At 46.4% G+C, this 15986-nt stretch overlaps 1 protein-coding gene across 1 annotated transcript in view; it reads right to left on the bottom strand.

The window, feature by feature from the left end:
• The window catches only part of FRMD3 (FERM domain containing 3), a 149997-nt gene extending 134980 nt beyond the window's left edge, over positions 1-15017 (bottom strand). Inside the window, exon 1 of the mRNA XM_066614795.1 lies at positions 14868-15017. Within this exon, the coding sequence (XP_066470892.1) occupies positions 14868-15017 (150 nt within the window). The remainder of the gene's footprint in view (positions 1-14867) is intronic.
• Positions 15018-15986: the final 969 nt, after the last annotated feature.

The raw sequence follows: 15986 nt of genomic DNA, 5'->3' as shown, positions 1-15986 counted from the left end.
ATGGAGGCCACATAAATTGCTTCTGGGGTCCACATTCGGCCCATGGGCCTTATGTTTGACACCACTAATTTAGAGGGTGAAGCTCTTATAATTCATTTAATAGGCACAAGCCTTCCCAAAACTGGGCTGATAAGAAATTTCCTTCCACTATCTCTTCTCCACCAAATTGCCACTCCCCCTCCTTCTCTCCTAGTGCAGCTGCCCCTCCAGTCTCCAGCTCCTGCTCAGATGCCATGGCCCAGCAGATTCCTCAGGAACACAGTCATCAAGATAGGGGTCTTGGCCCAGATGGTGAAGGGGTTAGGAAACCCTGGGTTCTGTTGATCACAAAGGTGCCACCTAAAGCATGGGTGGGTGGATTGGGAAGTATCCTATCCCCCATCCCGAGCCTCATCCCCTGACATGCGATATCGCTAGCACATGTCAGGTTGACCTGTTGAGGCTGCTGGGGCTTACCCTGGAGAAAAGGGACAAATGTCCCCTTACCCCAAGGAGACCAGCAGAGACTCTGCTGGCACTGCTGCATTGCCATGTGGTAATTTACAGCCCAGTCCTATGTGCAACAGTACTAACTTACATCCCCTTCCCCCAAGGAAAGCCCCAGGTCCTGCAATGGGGCTCTCTCAAGTTTGCACCAGCTATTTTTCCAGCGCAGACTTGAAAGCCTCCACGTTGGATTTTGCAACGTTGGGTTTTGTTGGGTTGGCTCCACTGGTCCCACTCCCCTTCCACCCAGGTTCCTCCCTCATTCCAGTTCCTCTCCCCGCCCCCAGAACACCTCCCCTCCTGCCCAGAGTTCTTCCCTTGCTCCGGGCAGTGTCCGTCCAGTGCTGGAGTCAGTGCCAACTGCTGCTGGACCAGGGCCAGCACTCAGCACCAATCCTAAAGAATTGGGTTCTTTAGGATTAGGCTATAACACAAGCAAGAAAATGCTAGAGCAAACATGGTTATGTTGAATGCAAAAGTGGCTCATGGTCAGTTCAGATTCCTCTGAAATCAAATTTTATTTGTGCCCTGTACTTTTTTCAGCAGCACGTACTCTTCCTGTTAAATGCCACACTCTGAGATGAAAACAGTACACTATCATGCTATTATTTAGCTTTGTGTGATTAATAATGTGTGAACCCATTCAAAATAATTTTTTAGATACATAAAACTTTCCAGTGCACATTCTGTGTGTTATTTGCTTGATCAGGCTAACTTTACAGCTTTTAAATATGACTAGTTATTATGTACTTCAGTGGGAACACAGTACACCTATTCAACTGCTCCATCTAAAAGAGGAAAACCACAATTCAAGCAATTAAATGGCAACAGGTATCTGCCTGAACAAATTAAAGTGTAGTCAGAAATGGTAAGCAAACGAGCAAGGTGGAGAGAATTCACAAAAGATTGTGTGGGGAAGGAAGGGGAGGAATTCATGGGAATAGGGGATAGAAAGAACCTAAGAACATTCCTTTCTAAGATGTACTTTTTTCCCATTGGGTTTGGAGGACACATTTTATTCAATCAATCCAGCTTACTCAATCTACCCTGAAATATGGACTCCTGTCCAGAATATTCATAGTAAACGAAAGTTACTGACAAGCAAAAAATGCATATGGCACAGAAGGTTATGCTGTCAGAACTTTAACAATATGGCGGAACATAAATGAACAAAATCTAACACAAAGTGCATTGGCAGCAATTTTAAAATATGACTATCCTATGTTTTTGCCCCTGTTTTCCATGACCTAAGCTGTCACAGCAGCTCATGGCTCTTGCTTCTTGTGGTTCTGACATCACAGGCAGGATAAATATAAATTCACTAAATCTCCTGCCTGCTGTGCTCTGCATAATCCCTTAACCTATCATTTTTCACATCCCTGGGATTTTTCCTCATGCACAGCCATGTTCCCACTGACCTCATTGTTATTGAGGTCATAACTTGTCCTTCCTTTCTTGCTAATTTTTTAAAAAGTCAACTTTTGGCATTTCTTCATAGCAGAATTCATCTCTCAACATATATATTGGTCTTTTACCTCAATTACTACTCACAACATATGCTACTATCAAGCATCTCACTTGCCTAAAGAGAATAAAGTTTAAAGATGAGATTCTGAAGAAAAGTTTTCTTTAAAATGTGTTATCTGTAAGATATGAAGCCCAGCAAACACTGCGAAGTGTACTTTTAAAACATTTTATGACCAACAGAGCTTCAAGGGGAGAAGACTAAAAGTTAGATAATGAATAAATTATTGGTCAGTGTAGCAGATTGGTAAAATAATAAATGTGCAGTTGAGAGCAAAAATAAAAATGAATTATGACATTGACTGCATCTTAAACCTATCTGTCAAGGCTCAAAACAAACATATGTTCCATGTAGCCTCTAAATATCTGATACAGCTTCCCATTGAAAGTTCATTTTTTCAGATACAGAACTTTTGACTTCCACAGCAAGTCCCTTGCACCAGCCCGGGGACGTCACAAAAGTGTCATAAGCATTTTTGCTCTACTGTGGGAGTCAAGAGGCTGAGGCATGGATATCCAGCACATGGTGTACTGGTCTCCAGAGACCAAATCCAGCCTCCGCTCTGTAAATACACACTGGCCAAATCAGGCAGGTGCAGGGATTTGGGGAGGGCATAATGGCAGAGTTCTGGGGCAGGGGGAGGTCAGGCAGCGGGCAGGCCAGTGGATGGACCAGACCAGACCAGGCCAGGGGGGCAGTGATGCCAGGATCCGGCACTTAGACTGGATCCTAATCCCCCCTCCTGGGCAGCCCAGCATATGTAGGTGGCGCAAATCCAAATAGCCCCATTTGGTTTGCTGCCGCGTTACTCAGGGTAAGGGTGAAGTAATTCCCCTTGCCCTGAATTGTGCAGCAGCCAGCCCCAATCCTGCTCAGGATGCAATGCAGGTCAGTCGGCTGGCCTGCTCCACAACAGGTTAGGATTGGGCTATAAAATCCATTAAAAGACAGGAGCAGTGTGTTCTTAGGGAATGCTTAGGCTCATAATGCAGAGGCCTGAGGGGCCTCCTTCGGCTAATTCCACAAGTGTAGCATCCCAACCAAAAATGGTTGCTGCCAACCAAATTGTGACACTGGTGACCAGATACCACATCCTGACAGGAGGACATAAGTGTCCAGATTGACTCATACAGGGATGGCATACATCCTTCATGGCACCAGGTCACATACAGGGCTTTAAAAGAAGCAATCAGCATCCTGAACTGGGCCAGAAACAAACTGTGCACTGCACTGTGGCTCATTGTTGGCATCCTTCAGTCTCGGAAGACTATGGTGTCACGCTCTGAATGGTGGTTGTGGAACAGAGTGTCCTCTCCAGTGCGCGAAGCCTGGGTAAATTAGGTATGGAGGATAGGCTGTTACCCATGCAGCAAATCCCCCCCTCTCCATGTCGCTGAAATGGTCCAATGGAAAGGCAGAAGCCAATATGGTTGGTTCCAGCAGCGTCACAGGAGTTGCCAGAACGTGACCGTGTTCAGCCATGAACTGCCTCAGGGACTCCGGCTCTGGATTTTGCCTCGAGGTTGACTCCTGAAGCCTTTTCCATAACTGGATGTAGCCACAAGGCAGTGGAGGTTTGGGATCAGAGTTTTCCTTCTCTCAGATGAGCTGCCTTCCCAGGCTGACGAGCCCCATCTACCCGGTGGCTGTTTAGTCGCCTCTTACGGCAAGTACAGCCAAACTGAGGGCCTATTCTTATCCCCAGCCTCCAGTGGCTAGTGCAGCTGGAATATGATAAGCATGATTTGCTCTGAATTCCTCATGCCAATCTGCTTGCTGAACATTTTACCAGTATTTGGAAGTTTCCAAACCATCCTCAAGGACGGTCCAATATAAAGTGTAGTACAATAGTCCAGCCTGGACATAACCAATACATGGATAACTGAAGGTAGGTCCAGCAGTGTACCACTACTACAATCAGAAAGGGAAAAGAGGAGCCCTTAAATAGTTCAATAAACTCTCATACCATTTAATCACAAATATATATCTCTGTATATGCATGTGAATATTTGGGGAACGAGTGAAAACAGTGCGTTCTTACTAAAATCCAGTCTACAGAAACTTGTTACCCACTAATACAAGAGCCTATTGTTCTCTCACCAGAGGTCACAGGAAGTAAAAAAAAAGTGCTCTCAGAATTCATGCGATTTATTTCAATTTTGCCTATGCAACTGCTTGTACATTACAGTTTCCTATAACATTTTCTTGCCTTGCTTTGACAGCTCAGGAGGATATTTCCGAGGGGAAAAAATAGAAACACACACAGCCAAATGAGCAAACATAATGCAGATATAAGAATATTATTTCTTTATAAAAGCACACATTTGATAAAACATTTACTACTGAAACAGATCTAGCTAGGTTACAGAACATAACCAGACCAAGAACTCTGGCACAGGTCAAACTGCTACAAATTATCAAGCAGGCAGTAGGATATGCTTCTAGCTTCCCTATCCATATTGCAAAGCATGAGTTATGACAGAGTAGGATGGTGACCACAAAAATCTGAGATGTCTATTGCCAACAGGTTTGAAGGCCCAATCCTATCCGCCACCAATTAATAAAACAGTACCTAAAAGGCAACCGCTACATCCTATGGCGAGGGGGGAAGTCCATGTGGTCTCCTCTCCGGAAGTAAGCCTCCATTTCGCAGGTGGGTCTACTCAGACCAACAACAGCTATTTAGCTGGTCTAGATTCACATTGACCCACACCACAGGATCAAGCCAAGGAAGGGAAACAGGATATTGGCATCGCTGGCACCACCAATCCTGCCTCCCTCCGGGGACCTGATCCACCCATCCTCTGCCCCTCCCTGCCCTCCTCTGACCCCATTTTGCCCCTCCCTGACTCCATTCTGCCCTCCCACCACTTCCGTCATCACTCCCACTCCCAGCGAGCAGGGAAACATCCAATGAGGGCAACAGGAAGGTACCGACCTTTTTGCTAGCATTCCCAGTAGCACCCTATATCTTGCACTGTTGGAGCATCTTCATGGCAATCAGGATCATCACAACAGGGGAGCTGGCATCGGCTAGTTCCACATACTAAGAATAGTATTGGGCTGTCAGTCTCACAAAATTCTCCTGCTCTGTAAATCCTTTTGTGGAATTTCTAACTTTGTCTCAATATGTCCCAAAAAGGTCTTTAACCAAAATATACCAAACACTGCTTTCACTAGATACTTCTTAAGTTTCACATTGACAAGGGAAGCAAATCTGGGTGAGAAATTAGAATAGGAAGTCTGGAACAAGATCTCAGTGATGAATGCCAGAAAGCTGATCTGCATAAATATAAAGAATTGCCAGTACAAGCTGCTAAGCCACTGGTATAGAACACCTACCAGACTGCACATAATCAAAAAGACATTAAGCCCCCTTCATTGAAAAGTGTGTGGGCAGATTGGATCATTCCACCATCTGCGGTGGGATTTCCCTATAGTCCAGATATATTATGAAGGAAAGTTATGAACTATTGTGAGAAATCCTCTACTGCTATATTTACATTGCAATCTTATACTCCGTAGTAAATCCCACTGTGTTTTGTGAGGATCACACTCAAGTAAGTGTGCATAGGCTTGCATGAGAATCCTAACAATCCTTACTGTCCTGAACTGTGCAGATACATCTTCTAATGGGCAATTTCATAAGAACCGACTTCTAAGTTTAGTGATAGAAACTAAACTCAGCATTCTTGAACAAAAGGAAAACCCTTCTACACTGAGCCATGAGTAAAAGCCATGAGAAAATAGTAATTGCGATGCAGAAATAAGAGGCCCCACCATATAATGCCATACAGCCAAACTGCCCCACACTGCATGCTATGGGGGGGGGGGAGAGAGGGGATCAACCATGTGAGAGACAAGTAAAAAAACTTTTAGATCATCTATGGGTCTCGTCAGACCAACTGCATCTAGGAGAAGAAGGAAGCATGGCAGTTTGGAAAATCAGGGATAGGATCCAAAATTTGCTTTTGCTACTGAGATCCACCCCTTCCAGCCCACTCCCTGTTCCCTGCTCTCCCCCCTCACAACTCCAAACCTCCCCACAAACTGCCCAGGAATTGCTACCTGACTGAGCCATCTGGTGTCTGGAGTCTGGTGCATGCATAGAGGTGTTGGCCATTTATAAATGCATCAAGTCTGAGAGGAAAGCATCCAGACAGAGGAAAAATGACTCCTACAATGCAAAACACACCATGACTCTGGATAATATAGATCAGTGTTTCTCACACATTTAGCACCAGGACCCACTTCTTAGAATGAGAATCTGTCGGGACCCACCAGAAGTGATGTCATAACCGGAAGTGACAACATCAAGCAGAATAAATTTTAACAATCCTAGGTTGCAATCCTACCCACACTTACCCAGGAGTAAGTTCCATTTACTATCATTGTTAAAAGAATATACATAATAACTTGTAAAAAGTACAGGTCTGTAACATGTACCCAAATGCAGTCACATCCCATGGTAGCATCAAGACTAATATATTAAAAATAAAATATTGAAATGAATGGGTAAACATCTGAAATTGGCTCGTGACCCACCTAGTGGGTCTGTGTACAAATCTAGGATTACCCAGAAAGGTAGGTTTTTAAAGTCTTCATAAAAGTTAAATGGGTGTGGTTATTTCAGATCTCCTGTGAGAGAGGGAGATCTGAAAGCTTGGGGGTCATGTCCCAAGTGCTCACCAACCCATTCTGGCAGTGACAGCACACAAAGTAAGGTTTCCTCAGATTATCTAAATGGGAGGACAAGACAATGTGGCAGCATGTAGAACTTAAAATACACAGGACCTAAACTTTATAGAGATTTTAACATAATAATAAGCACCTTGAATTGGATCCAGAAACAAATAGGAAACCAAAGAAGTTTGGAGTATTGATGTAGCAGGCTTTGACGAAGAAGTCCCATTAACACCCTGGCGGTAGCATTCTGCATGAATTGTACATCTGTACAATCTGTACAGATCTACATCTGTAGATACAGAGAAATAAGTTTCTATAAACATCAAGTACAAGCTTCAATGTTTTCCTCATAGTAAAGGCATTTGAAAGGCACTTCCTAATTTTTCCTGAAAACCTCTAAGACACCCCCCCCCCCAAGTCATGGTACCCAGGACCACAGAAGGAACCCAGTGCCCCTCCTCCAGGCCTCAGAAGAAAGTGCCTTCCAGGGACCTCTAAGATGTCATATAGGGGGTGTTAAAATTTTGGGTGAGTGTTATGGGTATATAGGATATAGGTGGTGTTTAAAATTTTTGTGCTCTCCTCCAGATGCCTAGTTACACCACTGCCAGGATTCTTTTATTATTATTATTTTTTGCTGCTGCTGTTGCTGCTGTTACTATTACTATTATTTACAGTATTTATATAGCATATTTCAACAAAAAAAGAATACAAAGTCGTTTCCACAGCAAAACATAGAAAAACAAATAATTCTCTGTCTTGAATTGGCTCACAATCTCAAAAAAAAAAAAAGAAAAAGCAAGCAGCCATTAGAAAAACTGCTATATTAGTGAACAGGGAGAGTTGCCCAATATACATACTATAGCCCATTATTTTATTGATATAAGTTTAAAGCAGAAACGAGATACATGAGCATGGCACTGAAAGTGATGATCCTAGTTAAAATATATATGCTATATTTTTCATTTATGAATGGAATTTGATGCAGTTCTGAAATATACAGGTAGCCCTTGTTATCTGAGTATTTTCAGGGTGGGGAGGGTGAGGGAAAGGCATTGGGAGGGCAGAACTAGGTGGGGGAAGGGGAGAATTGGCCCACTAGGGGGTGGAGACAGCGGCATCGTCTGCTGCCACATCCTGAACTCCTCCGGTGAGCCAGGCTGCCTGACACAGTCCTCCTCGACTCTGCCCCCGTTAAAACACGGGTGCAGAGCTGAGGAGACCCATTGCTGCCATCTGCTGTCTGCCCATGAGAAGGAAGCGAAAGTTACCTTCCTTTGAGGTGACCCCAGTGCTAGCCATGGCACCCATAGGATCTGGGGGTCGCCATTTTGGCACCACTGGAGCCCTGGGCACCACCAGCTTCAGGATTGAGCCCTAAATCCCTGTGTATGTCACCTTAAGCATGGAGAGAAGGTGGAATATAAATGTGATGAAGTGAACAAACATGCTGCTCTCCAGCCTTCCTGAGTACATCAGCAATAACATTTTCTATACATATGAATTAAGGCATTTACAGTAATGTTATTACCTAGTGAAGAAACACATAATTTTTGAACCAGTTTTGCAAATTTGGAAAGAAGTTCCATTGAATTGAATGGGGCTTACTTTGAAGTAGACATGCCTAGGATTGTGCAGTTATTTTGCTTTGTTTTTCCCAGAGTTCCTATACTTGCGGACACAAACACACACAGAGAGCACAATCCTAACCCACTTTCCAGCACCGACATAAGGGCAATGCAGCTCCAAGGTATACAAACATACCCTTACCTTGAAGAGGCCTCCATGAGTGCCCCCCAACTGCAGGACACAGCACACGCCCCACTGGCACAGCTATGCCAGTGCTGGAAAGTGGGTTAGGATTGCGCCCAGAGAGACATACACATACATACACTCACACAATCAATCCAGAAAAAAAGAATCCAAACTCTTCTAGTACATTTAACTTTACCCTTTACCACTGTTCTTAAAATCTTCATTGAAATCCTTTTAGTGTTGTGTTTGATCAGGCATATCAACCATCTTTTAAGAGTCTGCAAGTTACAGACCATGCCCATTCTTTCAGGTTACTCTTCATTCTTCTTGTCAACCTTCTGCTGTGCTACTGAGATTTGACTCAATGATGCTGCAAAGAAGCTAAGAAGAAACCAGCAGTCTTGAGAAATAAATCAAAAACAAAGGAATAAATGTCATCAGAAAGGTTAGCTAAATCTTGCCCTTCCTGATGTCATCCAATTCACCTAATTTTTAATCTTCAGATCTCATGGATGAAAAAGCAACATATTGAATTTTGATCTTTGGGCTAAAACCGTATAGCCCTAAGCCACTCACTGACCTATATGACAGTGTCACTGCCTGTTAATCAGCTGGTTAGGATCTGTTTGCATGATTCACTTGAGGCATTCTACAACCCACTCAATAACTGTGACTTCATATTCCACAAAGGGAATCCTCATCACCAGTATCTAGGCACCATTTCCCTTCTGTGTGACTGAAGTCCAATTTTTAAAGAACATCAATGTTGCAGTGCTATTGTTACTTTCACAGGAACACCATAAAATATGCACAGGAAAGGAGAAAAGGGCAAGCTGATGCTGATGCTTTATGAAACAAGAACAAAATAAATAAACCCAACGTAACTAAGAATGTCATTTCTGTTATTTATTTTAATTAATGGGCTATTTTGATTTGACATTCTGGTAAAACGCTTCCTGTAATTCCATCAAGACAGACAGACAGGCTCACTGATGAAGCATTCATTTGGAAATCTGGAACTTCACATGTTGTGTTGGCAACCTTCAGTCTCGAAAGACTATGGTATCGCGCTCTGAAAGGTGGTTCTGGAACAGCATCTAGTGTGGCTGAAAAGGCCAATCCGGGAGTGACAACCCCTTCCACACTGGGAGCAAGTGCAGTCTGTCCCTGGTCTGTCTCCCTGGCTATGGGCCTTCCTTCTTTGCCTCTTAGCCTCAGATTGTTGGCCAAGTGTCTCTTCAAACTGGGAAAGGCCATGCTGCACAGCCTTTAGCAAGGCACCTGGAAAAGACAGCATCCCTGCTGAAGTCCTAAAGTGCTGCAAAGAGATCATCATCACTGAGCTGCATGAAATCCTCTGTCTCTGCTGAAGGGAAGGTGGAGTACCTCAAGACATGAGGGATGCAAACATCACGCTGTACAAGAACAAAGGCGACGGGGTGACTGCAACAACTACCGTAGCATCATTGTAGGAAAGTTGTTTGCCCGAGTTGCACTAAAGAGGCTCCAGGTACTTGCAGAGAGCATTTATCCAGAATCACAGTGCGGATTCCGAGCCAACAGGTCCACCACTGATATAGTATTCTCCCTTAGACAACTGCAGGAGAAATGCAGGGAACAACGACATGTGGAACTTCACATATAGTACAATTATGATTTGGAATGGAAATAAGAGACAATAATTGTTTTATTAAAAATTATAAGTATAAAATGCTAAACTACAGGCAACAGGATTATGTGACCCCTTTAGGGTACTCCTGGCTGGAACCAGCAAAGCAAAATTTTGCTTTGATATGATATACTATCAAACTGTGGGCAGCTGGGCTCTGGATGCTGCAGATACTTTAAGTGAGGATATTTGAAAGTATCTGTGGGTACGTCAAAATAGTTGAGGTTAAAGAGCAGCAAGAATTTCCTACAGTCTAAGTTACAATACCAAACATACAGAGCTGAAAATCTGGTTTCAAGTCCTATATTTAGAGACTATTTTATTTCTTCAATTATGCTCTGTTAAATGGCATTATGAGGGTCATTCATGCTCACTCAGTCATTAAGCCATGAGATCATCCCCTGAGAACATATTGGGGGTGTGTGCACATATAGGTATCTATATACACACACATGCACACACACACATTGTCTCAGAAAAACTCCCTATTTCACAGCATTCCTGAAAATCTAAGGCAAATTCCATTTTCATTTACTCTCTTGGCAGCCTTTTCGTGAACACATGCCAGTCCTTCAAAGCACTATCAGCAGAGAATGTGATCAAAATGAAACAGAGGCAGCTGGAGTGAGAACAAGGGTTTCCTACAGCACAGGTTTCTTCTTGTGCCACAAAATGTCATAAATTGTCCTAAAATGACTCTACTAAAGTCAGCTGATGCACCCTAAGAAGATAAATAGTCTTGGATGCCTAAATAACCCTTTTTTTATCAAAGCAAGATGGACAAATGTAGCTAATATTATTTATCCAGTCCTGAGGGATAGGGTGAGGTGGAAGAATGCCTAATAAAGAGCACCCAAAATTTGATGTATTATTATTGTAGCATGATGAGTATAAACAACTCATGCCAGAAAATAAAACTGGCAAAATGCTTGAATGTGTATTTTTTTCAGTTGATCCAAGCACACCAACTGGGAAACTGCTGCACATTTCCCAGTAGTGTAGAAAAAACTACCGTGAAAAAGTAACAGAAAAAGTAACAAAGTACTATCATGCACAACTCTTTTATGTTGTAAATTGTCCTGTAAGAAATCATGAAACTAAGCTTATTCAAACCCAAGAAAAGACTGACAAGAATGATTTGAACTGTGACTCTGACTAGAATCCAGGGTGCAATCCAACAACTATAGTGAAATTGCCATAAAGCACTTCGTGATGGCCCAATGTTAGTTGCTGTAGGCAACTATCGCACATGCAGGTGCTGGCCTCTCGCATCAGCAGAAAAAGGACCAGCTGCCAAACAGGGCAAGTGCAGCACCTGGCAGCAGGAAGACAGGGGGAGAGCAAAACTGGGCAGGAAAGGGGTGTATCTGGGTGGAGGGAGGACAGCCTGCAGGGGTTCAGGCCTGGAAGGCGGTGGGGAAGGCAGCAGAGGCTGCCGCCATATCCTATCCCCCCCCCATGCCTGAAAGGTTACTCAAATCTATGTAGCTATGGTGCTAATGCAGATCCAAGAGGCCCTATAAGGGCTGACTGGCCTAGACATGGGTAAGGGAACCGTTGCCCCCTTACTCCGAGGAGCCCTCCAGTTGCCTCCTGGGCCCCACAACATACAGCGGCAGCCATTTCAACACCGCAGTACAGTAGCACCAGCAGGCAGGACAGAATTGCTTTGCCCAACTCAATGCTGTTGCTATAACAGGCATGGTGTGAAAGCGCACCAGATATGAGCATGGAGTGAAGCCCACGAAACATTTACCTCACTCTATCACCATAGTGCAGTACACATATGGAGCCTCATCTGCTACCATATCACATCATGGTATAGCAAGGCAAGAACTCTATACCCCCACCTGGGTATCCAGGAGTCAAGAGTACTTCAACCTGGAGTAAATGGCAGATCCACATACCATAAGCCTGGAAGTCCGAATTATTGGGGTTTAGCTCATGCTGGTTAAGAGAACCCAGGCCAATACAGCTGACTCAGGGACCAATCCTATCCAACTTTTCAGCACTGGTGCAGCTGCAATGCAGCTTCGAGGTAAGGGAATAAATGCTTCCATACCTTGAGGAGGCCTCTGTGACTGCTTCCTCACTACAGGATGTTGGACATGCCCGACTGGCATGGCTGCACCAGCACTGGAAAATTGGATAGGATTGGGCCCTTAACAAAGCAGGTCCCCTACACCTGGCAGAGATAATGTAAGGATAAAGAGGAGAGGGTACGTTGCACAAACTTTGCAGACCAGCTTAATCACCATCTTCACCATCACCCTGCAGCAGCAGCATTCAAACTCTCTCTTGGAGCAGGTAAGACAATGAGAGAGGCTGGAGGGGGTGGCAGGAGGATGGAACAGAGGCAGGGAGCAAGCGAAACCAGACAGGGAAGGGGTGTAACAGTGGTGGGGAGGCCGCAGGAGTGGGACGATGTGTCGCAGAGAGCCTGTGCCAGTTATTATCCTCTCTGACAGCAGCCTCCCTGCCCCTTTCTCTCCTTCGACTTGTGCTGGCAAACATAATGGTGAAAGGTTCAAAGACAACCACTGCAGGAAAGGAGACTTATGCAGGTGTAAGGGGATTTAAAATCACCTTTCCCTGCTGAAGCCTCTAGGGGGTTCTGGAATGGAACCCCCACGTATACAGGGGCACTCCTGTACTTACCTCCCAGTGGGCCACCTGATCACGTATGGGTTTCTTTGGACCCATGGCAGCTATTTTGCCGCTGTAAGTCCAAGGAGAGGAAGAGAGTGGTGTAGGTTGGAAAACTGGGGAAAGGATCCTGTGTGTACTTCTGACACTGAGATCCTGCCCACTCCCTGCCTTCCCGCCTCAAACATCCCCCAAACTGCCCACAACCCTATTCCTCCGCCACCTTACCTGGGCCATCAGAACACCTTGGTGATTCTGGCATGCATGTGGAACCTCTGGCCGTTTCCACCAGCACCTCTGTTACATGCAATGGTACTGCAATGTTTGCACCATTTACAATAATGGATTGATAAATCTGCTACTGTTGATTGCCCACAGCATTGGGCCATAACCTTAAGTATGTGTAACTGAAAGAATTATTTCCCTGTTTTCCACAGCCTTCACTACCCTCTCCTTCCTTAAGAAGAAGACTTTCCTTAAGAGCCATTTAATTATTTGATTTTGTCTGCTTTGTGAACATTTTTGTTGAAAAGTGGTATATAAATACTGTTAATTACTAATACTATTATCAGTTAATTACTAATAATATTAATATTAATCAACTATACGTTCCTTGATGGGTTGATAGCTCTAATCATGACTTTTGTTCAAAGCATTAAAACCATATAAATATCTTCCCATAACTGAATACAACCAGAGGTGCAGTAGGCTGCCAGAGGGTGCTCTAACTCCTCATTCAGATGCAGGTCAGCATATTGGTCCGAGAGATCGGAAATAACAGGCAGGCAGAAAGGCTGCTGCATTCACTCCCAACCATCCGTCCTGATACCAGAATGCCAAATGTAAATACAAGCAAGCATCTGGAGGGAGCTAAGAGTAACTGTTTTAAAGATGCCTAATCCTACCACATGCGGATCAGGAGAGCCTTGGTTTCTTGAAACCTCCTGTGCAACAGCCAACCATTTCTTCCTCCCAACAGGGTGAGGTCAACTCCCACTAAAAGCCTTCCAGAGTCCCTTGATGAGGAAATGGTAAGAATTTACTCAGCTGTCACAGCGAAACACACAGCAAAGCCTGTTATTAAGGAGCAAGAAGTCCTGAACTTAATAGCCTTATTTCATGTGATTCTGAAGATTGTCTTTCCTGGTGTTAACCTTTTGTGTGTCCCCTCTTTTTTTTTTAAAGGGCTACAACATGAACACTATATGTGAATGATCTAGGCTGCAATCCTAACCACGCTTTCCTGAGAGGAAGCCCCATTGAACAAAACAGGATTTACTTCTGAGTAGACCTGGTTAGGCTTGTGCCCACAGTTAAGGAACACTTTCCTTGAAAGGAAAGAAGTGCCTTTCGGCAGGTGGATTCTCTGTCCCTTCAAAGATGCTCAGCTCTGGTGCAAGTCAATGCAAGGCAGTTCCATATCTGCATGCATTATAAAAGGTCATGCAACTGAGAGCAGGCAGGGCAGGATGAAGGCAGGCAGAGGGGGAAGGGTCTCCCCGGACACTCCCGCGATCCCCACAGCCCTCCCACTCACAAGCGTCCCCTCAAGCAAGGAGGGCGCCCCTCGCTTCCCCCAGCAACAGCCTCTGCAGTGGGAGCGCTGAGGAAAGGCGCACGCACCGCAGGGCAGGCACCAGCCAGAAATGCCCCTTCCTTCTAGGGCACTTTCCGGCTCTCCGGACCCGTGTTCGGGTCTCCCACATCCCGCTCCCAGGGACCCCCTCGCAGGGTCACACTGCCCCCGCCCCGTCTTGCCCGGGTTCACTCTTGGCGCGTAAACAACTTCTCACGACGTGCAGCGCGCGCGCAGAGCCCAACTGTGGGTGTGAGTGGGAAAGATGGGCAGAGACCCCCCCAGGAAGGGAAGCGGGGGGGGCACGAGCATGGCAGGGGGGCCAGTGCAGGCAGGCAGAGGGAGCGCGTGGGAGGGGCCGCCTGCTGCCAGCCGCATCCTCTCCGCGACTGACTGATTGACTGGCAGCCCAAGCCGAGGCGTGCCTACTCAGAAGTAAGTCCCATTGGAGTCAACGGGGCTTGCTCCCAGGAAAGTGAGGCTGGGGCGGGGCTGCTAGTGGGGATGCTGAGCAAGGGAGGCACCTGGATGTGGCAGGAGATCTCGGAGTCGTCCAGCAGGCGGATGGTGCATTTCATCTCCTGGCTCAAGGACCTGATGCTCGAGCTCCGGAACCGGATCATTTTCATGGTCCTCCTGCCGCCTCGCCTCACGCACTCGCAGGGAGCGAACATGCAGTGCAGTCCGGAGGGGCCGGCGACCAGCCCGGCTGCCTCGGCCCGCCTCGCTGGGAGGGAGGAAGGAGGGCGAAGGAGTGGCCTCGCCTCGCCGGGCAGGCAGGAGGCTCAGTCCCGAGGCGGTGGCAGCAGAGGCGGCGGCTCCCACTGCTGTTGCTGGGCGAACATCATGGTGAGCAGGAGGAGGAGGCTGCTGCTCTGCTCGCTCACCGCCTGCCTGCCTGTCTCCCTCCCTCCCTCGCCCGACGCAGCTCCCGCCGCTGCCTGAAGGGGGCCGGGCGCGCGGCCCCCTGGCGCTCACCAGGCGCAGGCGGGCAGCGCTGCGTCTTCGGGCGCTCTCACCCAGTCAGCGGATGGGATGCAGAAGGGCGGCTGCTGCTGCTGCTGCGTCAGGCTCGCTTCTTCCCTCGCGTGTCTCAGCATCTCGCCCGCTCCCTCCCACCGTCGCCCCTCCCCCGCCTTCCCTCCCCTTTGCCCTTCCCCCCTTTGCCTGCAGGCTTCTTTCCCCTTCTTGCCCGTGACTTCCCTTCCTCATTTCCCCTTCTCCCCTCTCCTGTTTCGTCCTCCACTCTGGGCTTTTCTTCAGTCTTCGTCCCAGCACGGACTTCAGCCGCCTTCTCTTCCTGTCCTGGTCTTCTTTCACCCCCCTTTTTGCCCTCTCCCCGTCCCTGCACCTCACCCTATTTCCCCCTCTCCCTAAGCCCTTTCCTCCAGTCTTTTCTCTTCACTCCTCCATTACATAAGAGGAGCCCCGCTGGATCAGGCCAAAGGCCCATCTGGTCCAGCTTCCTGTCTCTCACCGTAGCCCACCAAAGGCCCCAGGGAGCCCACAAGACAGGAAGACACAACCTGCCTGTTCTACTCCATCCCCCATTATTGTCACCCCTCCCCAGTTTTTTTCACCACCTTTATTCTTCCTTTCCTCCAGTTACTCTATTTCTTCTGCACCCATCTTTTCACTCTCTT

Source organism: Tiliqua scincoides, chromosome 2, assembly GCF_035046505.1.
Source record: "Tiliqua scincoides isolate rTilSci1 chromosome 2, rTilSci1.hap2, whole genome shotgun sequence".
Classification (NCBI taxonomy): Eukaryota; Metazoa; Chordata; class Lepidosauria; order Squamata; family Scincidae; genus Tiliqua; species Tiliqua scincoides.
Note: the sequence above shows the minus strand (reverse complement) of the source record. Positions and strands in the feature narration are given on the sequence as shown.